At 29.3% G+C, this 16456-nt stretch overlaps 2 protein-coding genes across 2 annotated transcripts; both read right to left on the bottom strand.

Annotated features, from left to right (window-relative positions):
• Positions 1-6092: 6092 nt before the first annotated feature.
• Positions 6093-10134, bottom strand: LOC113858161 (GTPase LSG1-2-like). The gene is made up of 6 exons (XM_027490660.1): positions 9834-10134; positions 9563-9751; positions 9265-9358; positions 8247-8303; positions 7804-7883; positions 6093-7695 (listed from the first exon to the last, which is right to left on the bottom strand). The coding sequence occupies exons 1-6, from the start codon at positions 10046-10048 to the stop codon at positions 6558-6560; spliced, it is 1773 nt and encodes a 590-aa protein (XP_027346461.1). The 5' UTR covers positions 10049-10134; the 3' UTR covers positions 6093-6557.
• Positions 10135-11316: 1182 nt separating this feature from the next.
• LOC113858931 lies at positions 11317-14672 on the bottom strand. The gene is made up of 3 exons (XM_027491732.1): positions 14265-14672; positions 11873-11980; positions 11317-11794 (listed from the first exon to the last, which is right to left on the bottom strand). The coding sequence occupies exons 1-3, from the start codon at positions 14565-14567 to the stop codon at positions 11483-11485; spliced, it is 723 nt and encodes a 240-aa protein (XP_027347533.1). The 5' UTR covers positions 14568-14672; the 3' UTR covers positions 11317-11482.
• Positions 14673-16456: the final 1784 nt, after the last annotated feature.

The following is a 16456-nucleotide window of genomic DNA, read 5'->3' as shown; positions in this document are numbered from 1 at the left end:
GCTTTATTTGAGATAATTTAATAGTAAAGAATTTACTGAAAAAAATTACAATAAAACAGATTTAAACATGTTCCTAAACATAATTATTTATTCAGCTAACAGCAGATATGTCAACAAAAAAAAAAACTGTACTTTAAAACTCAGATTTGAATATTAACATTGAAGTAAGCATCTATTAATTGTAACTTTTTTTTTCGATACAGCAATATATTAGCGTTGACTTTTGTTTTAATGATAAGCAAACAGTAAATGGCCCGCAAAAAATTAATATAGTCTCTTAGACAGAAAACGAAAAATTTAATGACATTAATTAAGGGTGGACGATTTAAGCAACATAATTAAACTTTTATTTTGTACTCATTACATCCATCGTTTGAGAACTATGCATGTCAATAAGTCAAAGGAAAGAAAAGTGATATATCAAATTTGTTTATAACATGCAAGATAAAAAGGTTATGTGTAATAATTTTTTATAAAAAATTATTATGTCTAGACTTTTTAATAATAAATAAACAAATAAATTTTTAATATTATAAAAAAATTATATATCATAAATTTATAGTATATTTAATATATATATATATATATATACTAATATGAGTTATAAATAAGTATAATTATTATACATAATTTATGATAAATAAATGTATAAAAATAAATTAATAAATAATATATTCAAAAATTAACTCTTATGTTTTTTAATAATAAAAATATTACACTTGACTTTTATCGTATCTAATTTTATCGTGAATACAAATTTTGTGAAATGTTTAAGTGTATATTTTAATTTCACTTTTTCGTATAAAACAAAAGGACGATACATATTTACCTTTTGCTTGTACTTTTTGTGTTAAATCATAGCTATGTGAATTTAGAGATGACTAACCATGAAAGCAATGGGAGATTATTGGAAATGAGAATTGTAATAATAGGAAAAAACGGGGGAAAAGATAATGGTAAGACATAAGAAAAAGGACTTTGTTGGCATTAATTTTTAGTATTAATATTAAGGATATAAAAAAATTAAAAATGTAACAGTAAGAACATAAGGACAAATTATCAATTTAATTATATAAAATTACGCTATCATGATACTAATAGTATTTTAAAAGTTGCAGTCACTTAATTAATTCATTAAAAAATTAATTAAATAATTGATTAAATTTTTAGAAGATCTATTTATAGGAAAAAAAAAACCAATACAATAGTAATTTAAATCTTCAACTACTAATCTAATGATTAAAATTCTTAAAACAGCAGTCAAAATAATTTATGTTAATCTCTCTACGTATTAACTATGACCAAATATTTAAAGCGGGAAGCTATCTTATCCCTAAAGACATTAATGCTGATGAATGACAAGTTTAGGTGAGTTCTCAAAACATGAAAATACACATTCTTTCTCGTTACGGGAAATACCCTTTATGAATAGGGAGGACAATGTGTAAAGTACTTAATGGGCATCTGCAAAATTTACCCATAATAGGTAGGGTATTTACCTGCTATACGGGTATGGGTGTAGGTAAAAACCCACAAATTTTAATGGGGATGGGTGCGGGTATAGGTATCTAAGAACTCACCCTACCCCATACCCGCATATATATATATATATATATATATATATATATATATATATATGCTTGAACTTTATTCTACAATTATGCATTAAATTTTTGTATTACTATATTACTTATGTGAAATTATATAAGATTAATATAAAAATATATTTAATAATAAAGTAAACCAAAAAATTTATTTTGGTTTATATTTTTAATAGAAAAATTTATTTACTATTTTATATCATTTAATTAGGCTAACACAATTTAATTATTACATAGTTAATATAAGATTGACTTTTTTTAAAATATTATTTATATATGATACACATAAAATATTTTTTACACAAATATTTTTGTTAATAAAATCATATTGATGTTTAAATCATAAAGTGAATGATAAATAATAAATATATTATAAATATTTTATAAATTTTACAATCACCTACTATTACCGTAAACTTATTATTTATTAATAATATTTAAATTTTATTTTTATATTTTAATTTAAAATAATATTTTTCTATGTAACATATGCATTACAAGTACAACTATAATCTATTGAATCTAAATAATATTATTCTTACTATTTATTCACATTCAAATAAGTTTTTGAAAAGATATAAATATAAAAAATTATTGTTAATTTTTATTTGTTAATTTTTTTAATATACACATATATTTCTTTATTATAAAATTTTATTGTAACTATTTATCTTTTATTCAAATTATTTTTTTTAAAATTTATATACATTATAAATATTTAATTCACTAAAATAATTTTTTAAAAATTTATATTTTTAATAAAATACTTTCGTATAATATATGAGTTAAAAAATACTAGTCTTAATATATATATATATATATATATATATATATATATTATATTATTTTAATTAAATCTATTATTTTTCTTACAATTTTAAATTCAAAAGTTAAAAAAAATATTTTATGTATCAACTTTTTGTTGTTAATATTGAATTTTTCTACTCTAACTCTATTCTCATTCTCAATGTCTGTCTTACTAAAACTTAATAACTATGAAATGTTATTCATTAAAATTAGTTGTTAATGCCGTCACAAGAAGTTACTAAGTGATCCCACACGAAGGGACAACTATTGTACAGATCTATTTCGTTGTCGTTCTGACATTACCAACAATCAAATCTCACACAAGATAGGATTATCACTGACAAATAACTTGTGTGTTTAGTTTTACTTATTGTTTCTAAGAATTTTAGTTTAGAAAATTATTATATTAAGATACATTTAACATTTATGATATTTGAATATTTATTTTTTTATCTATATTTGTACCTTGTTCGACAACTACATATTGAATTTTTGTATTATTATGCTACTTATGTGAAGTTATATAAACATATTTTTCTTTATAAATATTTTTTTCTCAAACAAGTGCGGGTAATGGGTACAAGACGGGTATGCGGGTACCCAGAGGGTACGGGTACGAGGATTAATGTTCATACCCACGAGGGTATGGGGCTGGGTACGAGTATTTTTTTAAAATGCGGGTATGGGAATGGGTACTGTAATACCCTACCCATTGCCATCCCTATTTATGAAATACTAGAATATTAATTGCTGAGGATAGCACTTTGTGGATGATGTGCATGTGGCTCTACGAAACCTACATACAAAAATGCACATAGGTGTGTGATTTTTTCTAACAATATTAATTAAAAGAATTTTAAAACAAATTTTGTTAAGTTTAGCATGTAAAATTAAATTTAAACATCTATAAATAATTTTTTTTATAAAAAATATATAATTATTATATTAAAGTTATAAAAATATAATAAAATTTTATTATTATTAACAATTTATTCTCAGTTCGATATTAACAAATTTTTTTAAAAATTACATCAAATTCTATTTAAAATTATACAAATTTTACAATATTTTTATAGTTTTTTTTTATTTTTTAACATAAAACATTAATCAATTAACATTTTACTTTTATACCGGTGTGTGTTTGAAGAGAGAATATAAGAAAAGAATTGAAAAATTAGTAAAATAGGAATCTAAATTTCCTGCAGTAGCCTGTAGTTAGATTATTTTTATATTTTTTAAATCAATATTTTTTACTTAAACAAAAATATAAAAAATGATCTAACTACATTGGCAAAAAAAATAATAATTAAGGAATCTGATCAATATTAATATTTTTATTTTCACATACCTGCTGAAACTTCAAGATGAAATAATTTATGTTATTTTTAAAAAAATTATAATGGGACTTACAAGTTAGTCAGTAGCTATCGATTTATTTTATTTTTTTTATCATGTCTTAAATTTATTTATATTTTATTGGCATATAATAACAAATTTTCATGTCAGTACTCAGTCTAGATTTAAATACATATTACGTTACCACTTACCATTGTATTCGCAATTTAATAAATGGTTAAAACATATCTTTGGTGATCATATATTAATATTTATTTTTTCTATATAAAAAATTAAATTATCTTTACAATTTAATATTTGTCATTTATTGTTAATATATAACGTGTGTTAGTATTATAAATTTACAATACAGTGAAGTGTATAGGCCGAATTGAAAACAAAAATACGTATATGAGGACTATATTATATACTTGTAATCCTTGAGCATGTAACAGTAATTTTTTATGTAGATTGTATGCTTTACACTAAGTTGGTTTCAACCCCAAAATCATACCAACAATATACATTGAGAAACTCAATGAGAATGACTGCACCTATAAAATGAATTTTGTTAACGTGTTTTTAAAGAAATAAAAAAAAAATTAAACTAAAGTATTTGTTTATTATTAATACATTGAATTTTATAATATTCTATAATTTTTTTAAAATACATAAATTCTTAATGTGTGCATTTAAGCACACATTAAAAATTGTTTTTTTGGCTAACTTTATTTATTAGAAATAAATTTTATTAACTAACAACTAAAAAAAATTGTAGAAGTTAATTTTTACCAACTATTATAATAATTTTAACACTTTTAATAAATTTATTTTATTTAAAATAATTAATCTTTTTTAATTGTAGTAGCTTCTTTAAGTACATTTATAGTAGTTAGCTGATAAGAATAACTCTTAAAATGATATTTATTTTTTACAGTGATTAGTTAATAATAATTATCTCTTACAAATAAAAGTATTAAAGGAAAAAAATAAATACCTTCTCAATAATCTAAAATGAAAATAATTTAAGATAAATTAAATTGTGTTAAAACGACATGTAAAATGGAAAAATAAACAACACAAAGTGAAGTAAAAGAATTGATAATAACAGTAACAATTATATATTAAATAAAAACAATTATTGATACTTAAATATAATTACGTAATTAAAAAATAAACAATAAATTAAAGAATTGAAATACATAAATTCAATGCTGTCTTTTTAACCGAGTCTGGTGTGTGCTTTGTATGTAGGACGTGTGGATTAATTATTTGAAGTTGAAGTGCGGTGGGGAATTTATGTTTGGCGCAGTGAGCGAGAAGATCATCATTTTTATTGTTTTTCATGTCAGGTGGAATCTCATAGGCAAGCCCACATGGACCAAATTTCCTGCCAGATCGGTATGCTATCCTCTTCTATTTGTTTTAATTTAATCAAATCCCAAAAATCAAATAACAATAATGACCACTTTTTTTTTAATGCAGATATTTTATTTCTGTAAGTTTTTGCACTCGTTTAATTTCAATTTTAACTTTTTATGATATTAATTATAAAAAATTAACTATAATTCTTAAAAATGTGTTTTTAATTAATTTAAATTACATGTTTTCATTAAATATATAAATTTTAACTTTACACCTTCAAAACAAACCAAACTTAATCATATGAAAAAAATGACATTTTACTTTCTGTTGGCGGGGTAAAACCGTAAACTTATAATAAAAAAGCAAACCGTAAAACAAGGTCTTGAACATGTAATTTTTTTATATAAAAAACTTATAGCATGACGATAATGTTAGAAATTTAGGGTATGTTTGTATTATTATTATCATTTAAATAGAAAATTGTTTTTAAAATAGAAAACAAATATTCTCTTAGGAGATCACCCGACACCAGTTAAAATGTTTGCGCTTCTAACATATTTTTCTCCAAAATAATTAACGCGAAAAATAAGATTAAATAAATAGTTAAAGAAACAACTTTCTATACTTTTTTTCTTTTATTTTTTCAATAAAGTTTAAAGCCAAGGAATTTATATTATTTATATTTCGTAAATTGACAAAATAATGTAAAAAAAAAATGAAATCCTTATTTCAATTATAATACATCAATAATTTATCATACTAAAAAAATTTACAATTTAGCATTACTTACAAGAAATTCTTATTCATAAAATAAGGATTTTTATTTTTCCAAAAATTTAAAATACTATAGTGTAAACATAATAAAACAATTTAAGGTACAAATTGAAAGACTGACTTGTTAATCCAATACTCATTCGTTTAGATTGATTTCAACTTTATTTAGAAGTTTGAAAGAAATATTAATAAGAATAATTTCTAAATTGAAGAAATTCAAAAGATGAACTTAGGAAATTTATAAATTATCTCCCGCTTAAAACCCTTGAATAAAGATAATTATCTCATAAATCTTTCCATTTCGTCTTATTCTCTCCAAAATCTAATTCCAAAACAAATCCTTAAATTCTCTCGTCAATGCTCAAAGCGATATTTCACCACCAAAAGGAATTCAATCAATCGTTTCGCTACTCCTTTATATATGGGGCATAATTCAGCCCAGCCTCGTCTTACACAATACTATAGAGAAAATATACAAATGCGCTTAACACTGACTAATCTTTGCATCCAATTTTCCATTCCTACGTCTTTTTCCTGTTAAGGGGCAAGCTCCAGTTAAATTACTCAGGTCATCTATTTCCTCAATGCATTGCAAACAAATATTTTTATAGTAAACCTCAGATAAACAGTGTACTGTAACAGATACGGTGTCGTAAAAAACCAAAACGTATGATCTTATCCAACCTTCAGAGGACCCATATTTGCTGGTTTCTGAAAGAATCTTGCCACTGGCATCCCATCGGCATCATCATTGCCTGCTCTCCAAGATCGATCTTTTTTTCTCTGGGGCTTTTTATGGTGCTTATGAGATGCCTTAGACTTCTTCATAGTAACTTTCGTTGGAGCAAGTCCATTAGCCATGTCGAATGAATTGAGGTCATCCAATACATGCTCAAGATTTGGGGCAATTTCACTCTCAACATCCGAAGAATCTTCGATACCAGATGAATCTGATTCATGCAAGTCAACTGAAACATGTCCAGTGGGATCTTCCAAAGCTTGTTCCTCATTTGACACACCTGGAGGCATTTCATAGTGAGGCAACTTCCCATCAATGTAATCCCTCAATATCTGACGGGCAGCCCTAGTTTCATCAGGGAGTCCACTAGAGGCAACATACCCACGAGAAGCACAATACGCTCTCAAAAGTTCAGATGCTAGAGGGGGACGGGATTGGGACTCATATGGCTTAGGTTTAGGAAGCCTGATCTTATAAATCTCCTCTATGACATGTCTTGGGACTCTATCAGCTACAACTTGAACAGATTCCCTGTGTTCAGTCATCCTATCAATAGGTAACACCCCACAAGCAATCATCTCATATCTTGAGCTTGAGAAAGATGGAAAAACTAGTCCAGGACAATCACAAAGGGTCAATTTATCAGAGATAATTAATGTCTGAAAATGCTTTGTTTTCCCTGGAGTAGAGGTAACACCAGTCCGTTTTTGACCAACCAGAGCATTAATAGTTGAACTTTTCCCCACATTAGGATATCCGACAAATCCCACAACTACATTACTTGATGATAAACTACAAGCAGCATTTTCAGCAGGAGATTTATAGTCAGATGGCCCTGTGTCAGAGGAGCCTGAATTTCTCCTTCTGTCAACAATCTCTTCTGCCTCTGATTGCAAGCGGGCCAAAAGCTCATCCCTTCCATATATCTTTGTGTCTGGGCTATTAGTTCTACCTGCATTATCATGGTCCCATGATGAACCAAGCTTTTTGCCTTCCAGGGCTGCTGAAGCAGCTTTAGCTGACCAGAAGATGAAGAGAATATCATGAGCACGGAAATATTCTGCCCATTTCTCTCTGCAGGAAAACAGAAGAAAGACAAGACAAATTATCAGGATCTTAGCAAGATACAAAACCAAGGGCAATGATTTGATGCAGTATAAACCTTATATAGGAGATCCAAACCTGATAGAGGCAGGTAAAAGATCAGCCTTATTGACCAAAAGCAAAGTGCGTTTATGCTCATCAACCTCTTGTGCATAAGTCTGTAACAAAAGTAAAATCGATGCAATGCTTGGCCCACATAATAGAACAATTTTTTTAAAAAAAGGAGACAACAGAGGTCCAAAGTAGGTTACAAAGATTAGATATATACAATGCCAGTTACACTTTTTACAGAGATTAGTGTAAGCTACTACGTTTTAAAGGATAGAAGTAGACACTCTGAAAGGATGTTTTGCTGTTTTGAACTTCACAATGCTGAAGCTGCTGTAAAAGAATGAATATCCCGTACAAAGTGTTCCATTATAATTGATCCCTATCAATCAGTTGCTAGATTTTCTACAGATCTAGTAATCCCCAGGGTTGTGAAGGTAGCATTTCAATACCAGAGAAAAAAAAAATCTCACCTCAAGGTCTGGACAACGATAGAACAGTGGATCTCGGGAATCAACGACCATAACAAGCTGATAGAAATGTGCAACAGAAAGAGGTCATCATCTTTAAGATTTAAAGCACTTGAAAAACAACACAGAAAATATCAGATAAAAAAACTACATTGTCATTGTCAATATTTCTACACACACAGAAACCATTAGGGATAAAAATGAAAATATCAACTATCCAAATCTACTCATAATATGTAAGCTTTTTTAAATTACATAAAATATTGATAGGAAGAAAAGAGTGAATGTACATCTGGGGAGGAATAAAAAGCAGGCTATAATCCACAATGCAAAGTGCTAAACCAGAGCTGCTCTTTTCTTTTCTTTTTTAGAAGTAGAAGAATGAGATTATTTTTAGGATTATTCTTTAGTTTGCAGCTGATGATGCAAGGTCCAACTAGTTTAGCCTTTCTCCCTTCGTTTTGTTTGAATAAGAAGCCAAGGCAGCCGGGAATCTAATCAATGCAATCAATACAGTTAAACAAAAAACAATAACAAAAGATCACATAGTATGGCAGCATATGTGGAATTGCTTGTGTACAAATAAAAACCATCTTAAATGAAAGAGGTGAGCTAAATTATATTTGAACATTATAAATACTGCATTTTTGCTGCATGTGACAAAATGGAAGTTTGATTGAACTCAACAGTAGACAACCACCAAGATCGCGATCAAATAAAAGCTTATTTGCTTCAACAACATTGCATTGCATGGATACACAGATGCAGTTGTTTGGCAATCGTATTTATTCATAAAAAGGATAACCACGCCCATCTTCATCAAGTTCAATCCCGATAACTAAGTCATCACTAAATATGGTAACATAACATAATCATATCAAGTACCAATCACGATTCCAAAAAGCAGTGCGGTAACTTACCTCAAAACACAACAATTTCTTCAGAAAAAATAATTGAAATCCTTTATAAACAACAAAAGTAGACATTTATAGTTAAAACTTCAAACATTCCACCATCTTACCAAATCACTCCGCTCAACAACCCGCCAGAGCTGTCTCCATATGTCAAGATTTTTCTCAAACGGAGTAAGAACAAGCTTCTTATTCTCCTCAAGCCTGAAACATCGCCACACCACAAACACAAAGTAAAAAACATCTTCAAAGCCTTTAATCGAACAAACTATTTTAGCTTAAAAAATGCACATTCCATAACACTAAGCCTAATCTCCATCATTTATCAACACTCTAAACCAAATTCCCATCCTGTAATTCAAACGCGCTGATTAACAAAAACGATAAACCAAAAAAGCAGATACTAACCTTGCTAAACTGCGACGCCAAATCAAAAAAGCTTGCGTTTCACTCTCATGAAGCTCCTCGGCAGACATGTCGGAATTCCACGGCGGCCGGCGCGGAACACGGAGGCTGCTAGCATATAGTGCCTCCTCTTGCTTCCGCTGCTTCTTCGCTACTTCCGACGTCGTTTCATCGGACACAGAGGCATGGTCTCTACTCAAGCGCAATAACAAGAGTCACAAAAATGTTAACAGCAAGAAGAGCAAAAGCATGTGGAAGGAAAAGAGAGACTGACAAGTTGATGAGTAAGGAAGGTGTGGCGGCGGAGCGATCGGGGAGAGAATCAACGGTTTGCTCGATGACGGCGTCGATGTCGGAGACTTCGGTGAAGGATTCGAGAAACTTCTTCTTGTAGAATCGGTTCTTCTCTTTGCTCTGCTGAACCATCTGATTGTGCTGCTTCACAAGGGCCCTTCCTAGCCCCGTTTTCTGGTCCTGATTCTTCCCCATTGCCTCCACACAATGTGCACCTTCTTGTTCCTTCGCTTTGCTTCTTCTCGTTTATCGCTTTCTGCTTCCTAACCTTTGTCAATTTCATCTTTAGGGTTTCTCAAACTTTCTCTTGAAACGAAGAGGTGTCAACTTCACCGGTCCAGATTATTTGGACCGGGTTGCAGTTGAACCGATCCAAGAGTATAATTATATTTTTATTTTTTTTATCGAATTTTAATATATATTTAAAAATAGATAATAAAAAAATTAAATAATTACTTTTTATATAAGTTTAAACATTTAATATTATCGTTACACTAAATTTTGTAATTTTTTATACGTAAATTTTTATTATATATTTGGACGCATCTTAAATATTTTTTTTTGGTTATAAGTTATATCATTACTTTCGTGTTAAAATTTTTTATGTTGTTATCTAATAATAAATTATTATAAGAACAAAAACTTTTACTTTTGTGTCAATTAATATAAAAATTATACCTATAATATATTTTAATTTATTGACAATATAATTTTTTTATACTGATATTGCATTAAAATAACCTCAATTAAAATTCATAACGTTAAACAAACTTAATTTACGATATAGCTTAAAAAATTTATTGTCTTTAAAAAAATTCATGTTTTTGTAAGTGGTCTCTAATAATGTGACATCTTACTTTAATTTGGTCAAGATGTGACATCTTACTAAACTTATATAATTCATCGTGGGGCTTGGAATGGAACGTGTGATATAATGCAGCTTAAACCTTGGAATTGACAAAATAGAACCCCAAATTGGTAGTGACAAAAAAACAACTCCAGTGTACTATTCTGTATTCTGAGAAAAAAATGTTAGTACATTATTGATTCTTTTCCTCAAAAGTCATTCTTGTTGAAACTTTTCTTCATTTGTATACTGTTTTCCACCCATAGGTGTTGGGATTGTACTATAGCACCTGAATAGAATCATACATTAAACACTGAACTTGTAACTTCCCAAGATTTACACTCCTGATTCTCCCTTTGTTTTCAGTGCTGGTTAAGATCTTGGTATTTTGGGGGTATAGTTACATGATTTGTCAACAAATTTCACCTTCAGCCAACATTTCAAATGTCAAGATTTTTACCTTACCAGTCCACTTTGCCCTCCTAGTATTCAGCTCAATCTTTTGAATGATGACATTAGCTTTAGGGTTTAATCTCAAATTTGGTGGTAAACTCTTTCTCAAGCTAATGAAAGAAAAAAAGCAAGGGCACTTGCAGCATACTAAAATGTACCCATTCTTCACATATGGTTATAAACCAAAAATTGGCAAGGCAAAAAAAAGAGAGTCCAAAAACAAGAAATTGTGATGCCAAAGAACAATAGTCACAGAAGTTACAATACCATCCCAAACAAACAAAATAATGTAGAGGTAGATTTCTTCTTTTTTATTTCTTTTCTTTTGGTTAAAAGAATTTGTTATACTGGCTGGTGAGAGAGTCCCTTAGATTTGAGTATAAGCCATAAAGAGAGTACTGCCGCATGTTTTCCACTTCATACCATGAATTAAGCACTGAGAGATGCTTGTCAGTACCAGAAAATGCAAGTTGTATCCCAAGACTACAATCTACTGAACCTCCTCTGCCTTTACAAGATGATGTTCTGATTGAACAATCTTGTTTGTTGAGGCAAACAAAGTTGGATTTTCCCTTGCATGAAGAACATCCGTCTCTCTTCCAGTACAAGTTATGCAGCCTACCCTTCTGAAACTCTAGCACCTAATCAAATGGAATGTCCAAGCTGTTCAATAACAAACCAAAAACCCACTCAGCAGGTCCATGATTTACAGTTCTTACCAGTGTAAAACTTGTCACGATATATGTACTGTTTGCAACAAACGCAAGTGGTGAACGTGCAGCATACTTTCTTCCCGCAAATGCCACCATATACCCACCATAAGTATCCTATATTAATCATGATTAAAATGAAAATAAAAAAATAGTTATTGTGATTACACTAACCATATGCAACTTTTGCTTTAGCATCTTGTGGTTCTTATTTTCACTTTCAAGGGAACTAAAATTTCTCTAATTCATGTATCAAAAAAGAAAAAGTTGCTCTAATTCACAATAGTTTTGCAGACATGTTTTCTCTTTCCTTTTTTAAAGCAGTGCATATAATAGTGACTGTGGTCGGAGATTCTCATTTCTATCCTATTAAAGTAGTGAAGAACCATGACTTCCAAGAAGTTTGCGGGGGATCAAATACCGCAATAAGCCATAATCTTTGGAAACAAGAAAAGCATTCATGGTTATAAAAGAATATTTTGAGCATAGCTACCTCAAATGCACTAAGTCAACCAGGGAATCTGTACTATAAACTTGTGAATTCGAATGTTTTAAGAAAAACACAAGCAATTTTGTAACTAACTTCCAAGTATGCATTATGTGTGCATTTCCCAACAATAACAACTTCCTTATATATTTTGGCCATGTGTTAAATAAACTTGTCATGTCAAACAGAAACAGAAATACACCAAGTTTACCTGAATTCTACATATAACGACAGCAAAACGATTGCAAGGCATAGCCTTTACTTTTGATGTCACAGTATCACAAGTATCAAACTAAGTAGTGGCAAAAAAAGTTAGCAGCAACATTTTGAGAGTATTTTAGTTGGTCCAAAGTGTGCACTAAAGTTTAATAACCGATGAGGGGTGGTTTAATTTCAACAATGAATATATAGATGCAACATAAATTGAAAGTATTTTCGTCGGTACAAAGTGTGCATTCAAGTTTAATGATAATGCCAATAACTATAAGGAGTGGTTGGACTTTAAGTTGAAGCTGACACACGGATAAGGAGAAATGGCAACAGGTCAACACGATAAGACAATACATTATAGCCATAACCTGTAATGGAAGATTATTACAGGCCTAAAGGCCCTAAGTAGCAGGGAAAATATTTAATTAGCAATACAGAGAACATAATAAAATTAATTTCACCTGTCCCTTGGCATGCGTCGCAAACCTTAAGATGGTTGCAGAAGTAGAAACTTTGCTTCAGTGAGAAGTCAAAACAAGTGGCATATTGGAAAAACAAATGAAATGACAGTTTAGAACACAAATCTCAGCATTGAACTAGATGTAAAGAATATAGGTCATGTCGATTGATGGAATAAGGTCATGTCTGGTCATAGTACCAAACTTCTTTAAGGGGTCACAGGACAGGGTGCATACTGTATAGTAGGAATTAGTATTACCACAATGAAGGCTGAAGCTCTATTTCTTGGCTGTGACCTTACCTTTATGACTGAAGCTCTATATGATCTCTCAACAAACCGGTTATGTTGTGCCATGTGTTATGTTTTAAGTAGATTGGTGAACTATTTCTCCTCCCTCCATGTGCTATAATTATCCTTTCATATCCCATTTAAAACATTATTAAGCTGAAACTATGACGTTCAACAACCACAGGTACTATGCCTTTCATTCTTAAACTTCCATACTGCTTAATTTCTTGCCAAAAGGAGCACATAAATTTGGCTTGTAGATGTGGCTCCTCTAAATACTATCCAGATACGTATGGAGCTTACTCTCTTGAGGATCTTTCAGCTTATAACCTCACCTTCAATCTTGTCTGAAGTATTTGCTTCATTTTGCTTTCAGGTTAAGTCCAGATCCCAATTTCGGTTCATTGGCTAGTTTCACATGTACAATGAGAAAAAAACTGACAACTATAAAATGTGCCAAAATTTATTTCTACTCCTAACAACATTTTCAGACTAAAATCCATATTATCTAGTAAACACCAATAGGAATAAACCTATAAAACGACAACACACTACTGCACTATCCATTGAATCCTCACCATCACAATAACGGTAAAGCATGAATTAGCAGTTAGAAAACAAATTCTACGTCATTATCATCCAGAGGAAGCGCAACAACCCTGAGAAATCATCATATTAATATCAAATACAAAAGCACCCCACGTACCAACCAATGAAAAAAAAATTTAAAAAGCCACAACCCCATTATTCTCAAATTCTACAATGACCATACAGATACACACCCATATAAACCACCTCAAAGTTTCAAACTTTTCTACACAACAGAGTAAAAAATCCATGCCAAAGTGAGATTTCAATCCCACAAACAAGAAAACACAAATAGGTAACATTATTTTCAATTAGCCAAGACCAAAGAAAAAGGTAAGAAAGAGTAAGAGCAGAAGATGGTTACTCACAGGGAAGAAAGTAGAGGTGTTGATAGTGAGGAGAGAGATCTCATCAACTTTGGGACGGAAGAGAGCAAGTTGTGAGGTGGAAGCAGAGAGAGAGAGGCGGTGATCACAGGGAGAGAGTTGAAGAGAGTGATTGTAGAAGAATGAATCTTTGGAACTGAAAGCAATGCCAAAAGTGAAACCATCGGATCTCTGAATCTTGGCATCAGCACAAGGCTGGTACACCTTGTTGGTGTTGCTGTCAGCAGCAACTAAAGACAGTGTCAGAAGCACCATTGGCAATGGCATCAACCTCCACAATGCCATTGATGATGATGATGATGATGATGTGGTGAGAGATATCAATCTTTGTTTGCACTTTCTCTCAACTTTGAATCTACTGGCTAGTGGGGGAGGGTGTCTGGTTTTTATCGTGCCATGTAAAGTTTCAAACTTTGTGGAGTTTAGCAGCAGATGTTAGACTGTAATGTAATTTTAAACGCATTTTTATTTTTTTATTAATTAAAATTTATAAAAACATTAAATTTAAATTAATGTTTAATGATGAAGAGTAGACGTTAAAAAATTATATATGATGTTTATGTACTTATAACCACAATTGAGGAAACTGTTTAACGATTTTTAATGATATTAGGGAGAATGCTCTTAATACTACTCGAGCTAGAGGAGCTAACCAGTAATTACATTTCTACGCAGGTGGCAAATTTGGTAATTTGGACCCTCTTCAATTCTACTTTAACTTTTTTTTATATAGTTTTTAGTAGTTTTTTGGTGGAAGGGTGCTAGAGAGAGTTCAGAAGTCTATAACTTGAAAGCAACTAGTACAACTAAGAGTCACCTAACGGTGAGAGGCAAATTGCCATGAGGATTAATTAGAGGGAAGTTCCTTTTTTTATAATATTTTAAGAGTATGTTAATTACATACTTTTAAAAAAAAATTACAAATGCCTTCACATAATATAGTGAGTGAGCATTTTAAAAGATTTAGAAATAAATAAATAGAAATTACAAATTTTTAAGTTTTATTAATTAATTGCTTATATAGTTTAACGATGCCATGACCATACGTGATTCTTTATTAAATTCTTTTTTAGTGTTATAGTTTTTGATAAATTACAAGCCAAAAAGAATTAAGTGCTTGAAATAATTAAGAGTATGTTTGTTTAAATTTTAAAAAAATATTTTTAATATCGGACAAGGATCCATGGAAAAGTCAGTCTTGTTAATTTTATTCTATTTATATAATTTAAAATTAATTAATATTTTATTAATTTTATTTTAAAACATACTATATTTTTTAAAATTTTAAAAAATATATATAAGCATATCTAAATTTTGGTATTTTAATATTTCAGATAATATTGTATATTCAATAACTAGGAATAAAAATAGTTCATACCGTCTAACATAAGCCTACAATTTAATCTTTTTAAAGCTTAATCTAACTTAGTCTATTTAATTAATAAGCTTAATTTAAACTTTTTAAAAAATTTAATTAATTAAATAAGTTATGTTTGAGCTTAAGAAAAAATCTATTAGGCCTATTAGAATAGCTTATTTAAAATTTATAATAACATATTAAATAATTTTATATAAAAATTATAATATAATAATATATTAAAAAAATTAAATTTTAAAATAATAAAATCTTAAATTAAAAACTCTAATATTTTTCGTTAGAGTTGAAGAATATCTCTACTACATACCTTTTAAGAGATAGAAATTCTAATAATGTATGAATATTGAATTTATTGAGACAATTATAAATATTGGAAGAAAATTCTAATTGGTCAATAAAAATATATTTCAATGCTATTAATTAATTAAATTTTAAAATAATAAAATCTTAAATTAAAAACTCTAATCATTTTTATTGAGTTGAAAAGGGTCTATACTGCATACTCTCTAAGGGAAAAAGTCTTGTTTATTGGAGTCTTTTGCATATCTTATATGCATAACATAACAATAATTTATATTGCGTTGTTTTGAATACGTCTATGTGATTTGAAAGTAATAAATAGGAATATGTAGTTTTATTATATATATTCAAGATATTGAATAATTTTTTTAGATATAAGTCTTATGACTTTTAAAAAGATATACTTATTTAAATGGTTTAATAGTCTATTTACAAAAAAAATTGATGACCTATTTAATGTTTCAATAAAAAGTAGGCCATTAAAAAGACTAATAGG

The sequence above is a fragment of the Abrus precatorius genome, unplaced genomic scaffold, assembly GCF_003935025.1.
Source record: "Abrus precatorius isolate BTA unplaced genomic scaffold, Abrus_2018 Scaffold2, whole genome shotgun sequence".
NCBI lineage: Eukaryota > Viridiplantae > Streptophyta > Magnoliopsida > Fabales > Fabaceae > Abrus > Abrus precatorius.
The sequence above is the reverse complement of the archived record's forward strand: the minus strand, read 5'-3'. Positions and strand labels throughout refer to the sequence as shown.

What these genes read in the sequence shown, in the direction of transcription:
- LOC113858931 (XM_027491732.1), bottom strand. Translation starts at nt 14,567, where the DNA reads ATGGCATTGTGGAGGTTGATGCCATTGCCAATGGTGCTTCTGACACTG. An exon ending in ACACCTCTACTTTCTTCCCT is followed by an intron (nt 11,981 to 14,264) that starts GTGAGTAACCAT and finishes TGATTAATATAG; the next exon opens with GATACTTATGGTGGGTATAT. An exon ending in TCGTGACAAGTTTTACACTG is followed by an intron (nt 11,795 to 11,872) that starts GTAAGAACTGTA and finishes CCATTTGATTAG; the next exon opens with GTGCTAGAGTTTCAGAAGGG.
- LOC113858161 (XM_027490660.1), bottom strand. Translation starts at nt 10,048, where the DNA reads ATGGGGAAGAATCAGGACCAGAAAACGGGGCTAGGAAGGGCCCTTGTG. An exon ending in CCTTCCTTACTCATCAACTT is followed by an intron (nt 9,752 to 9,833) that starts GTCAGTCTCTCT and finishes GCGCTTGAGTAG; the next exon opens with AGACCATGCCTCTGTGTCCG. An exon ending in ATCGTTGTCCAGACCTTGAG is followed by an intron (nt 7,884 to 8,246) that starts GTGAGATTTTTT and finishes CTTTTGTTACAG; the next exon opens with ACTTATGCACAAGAGGTTGA.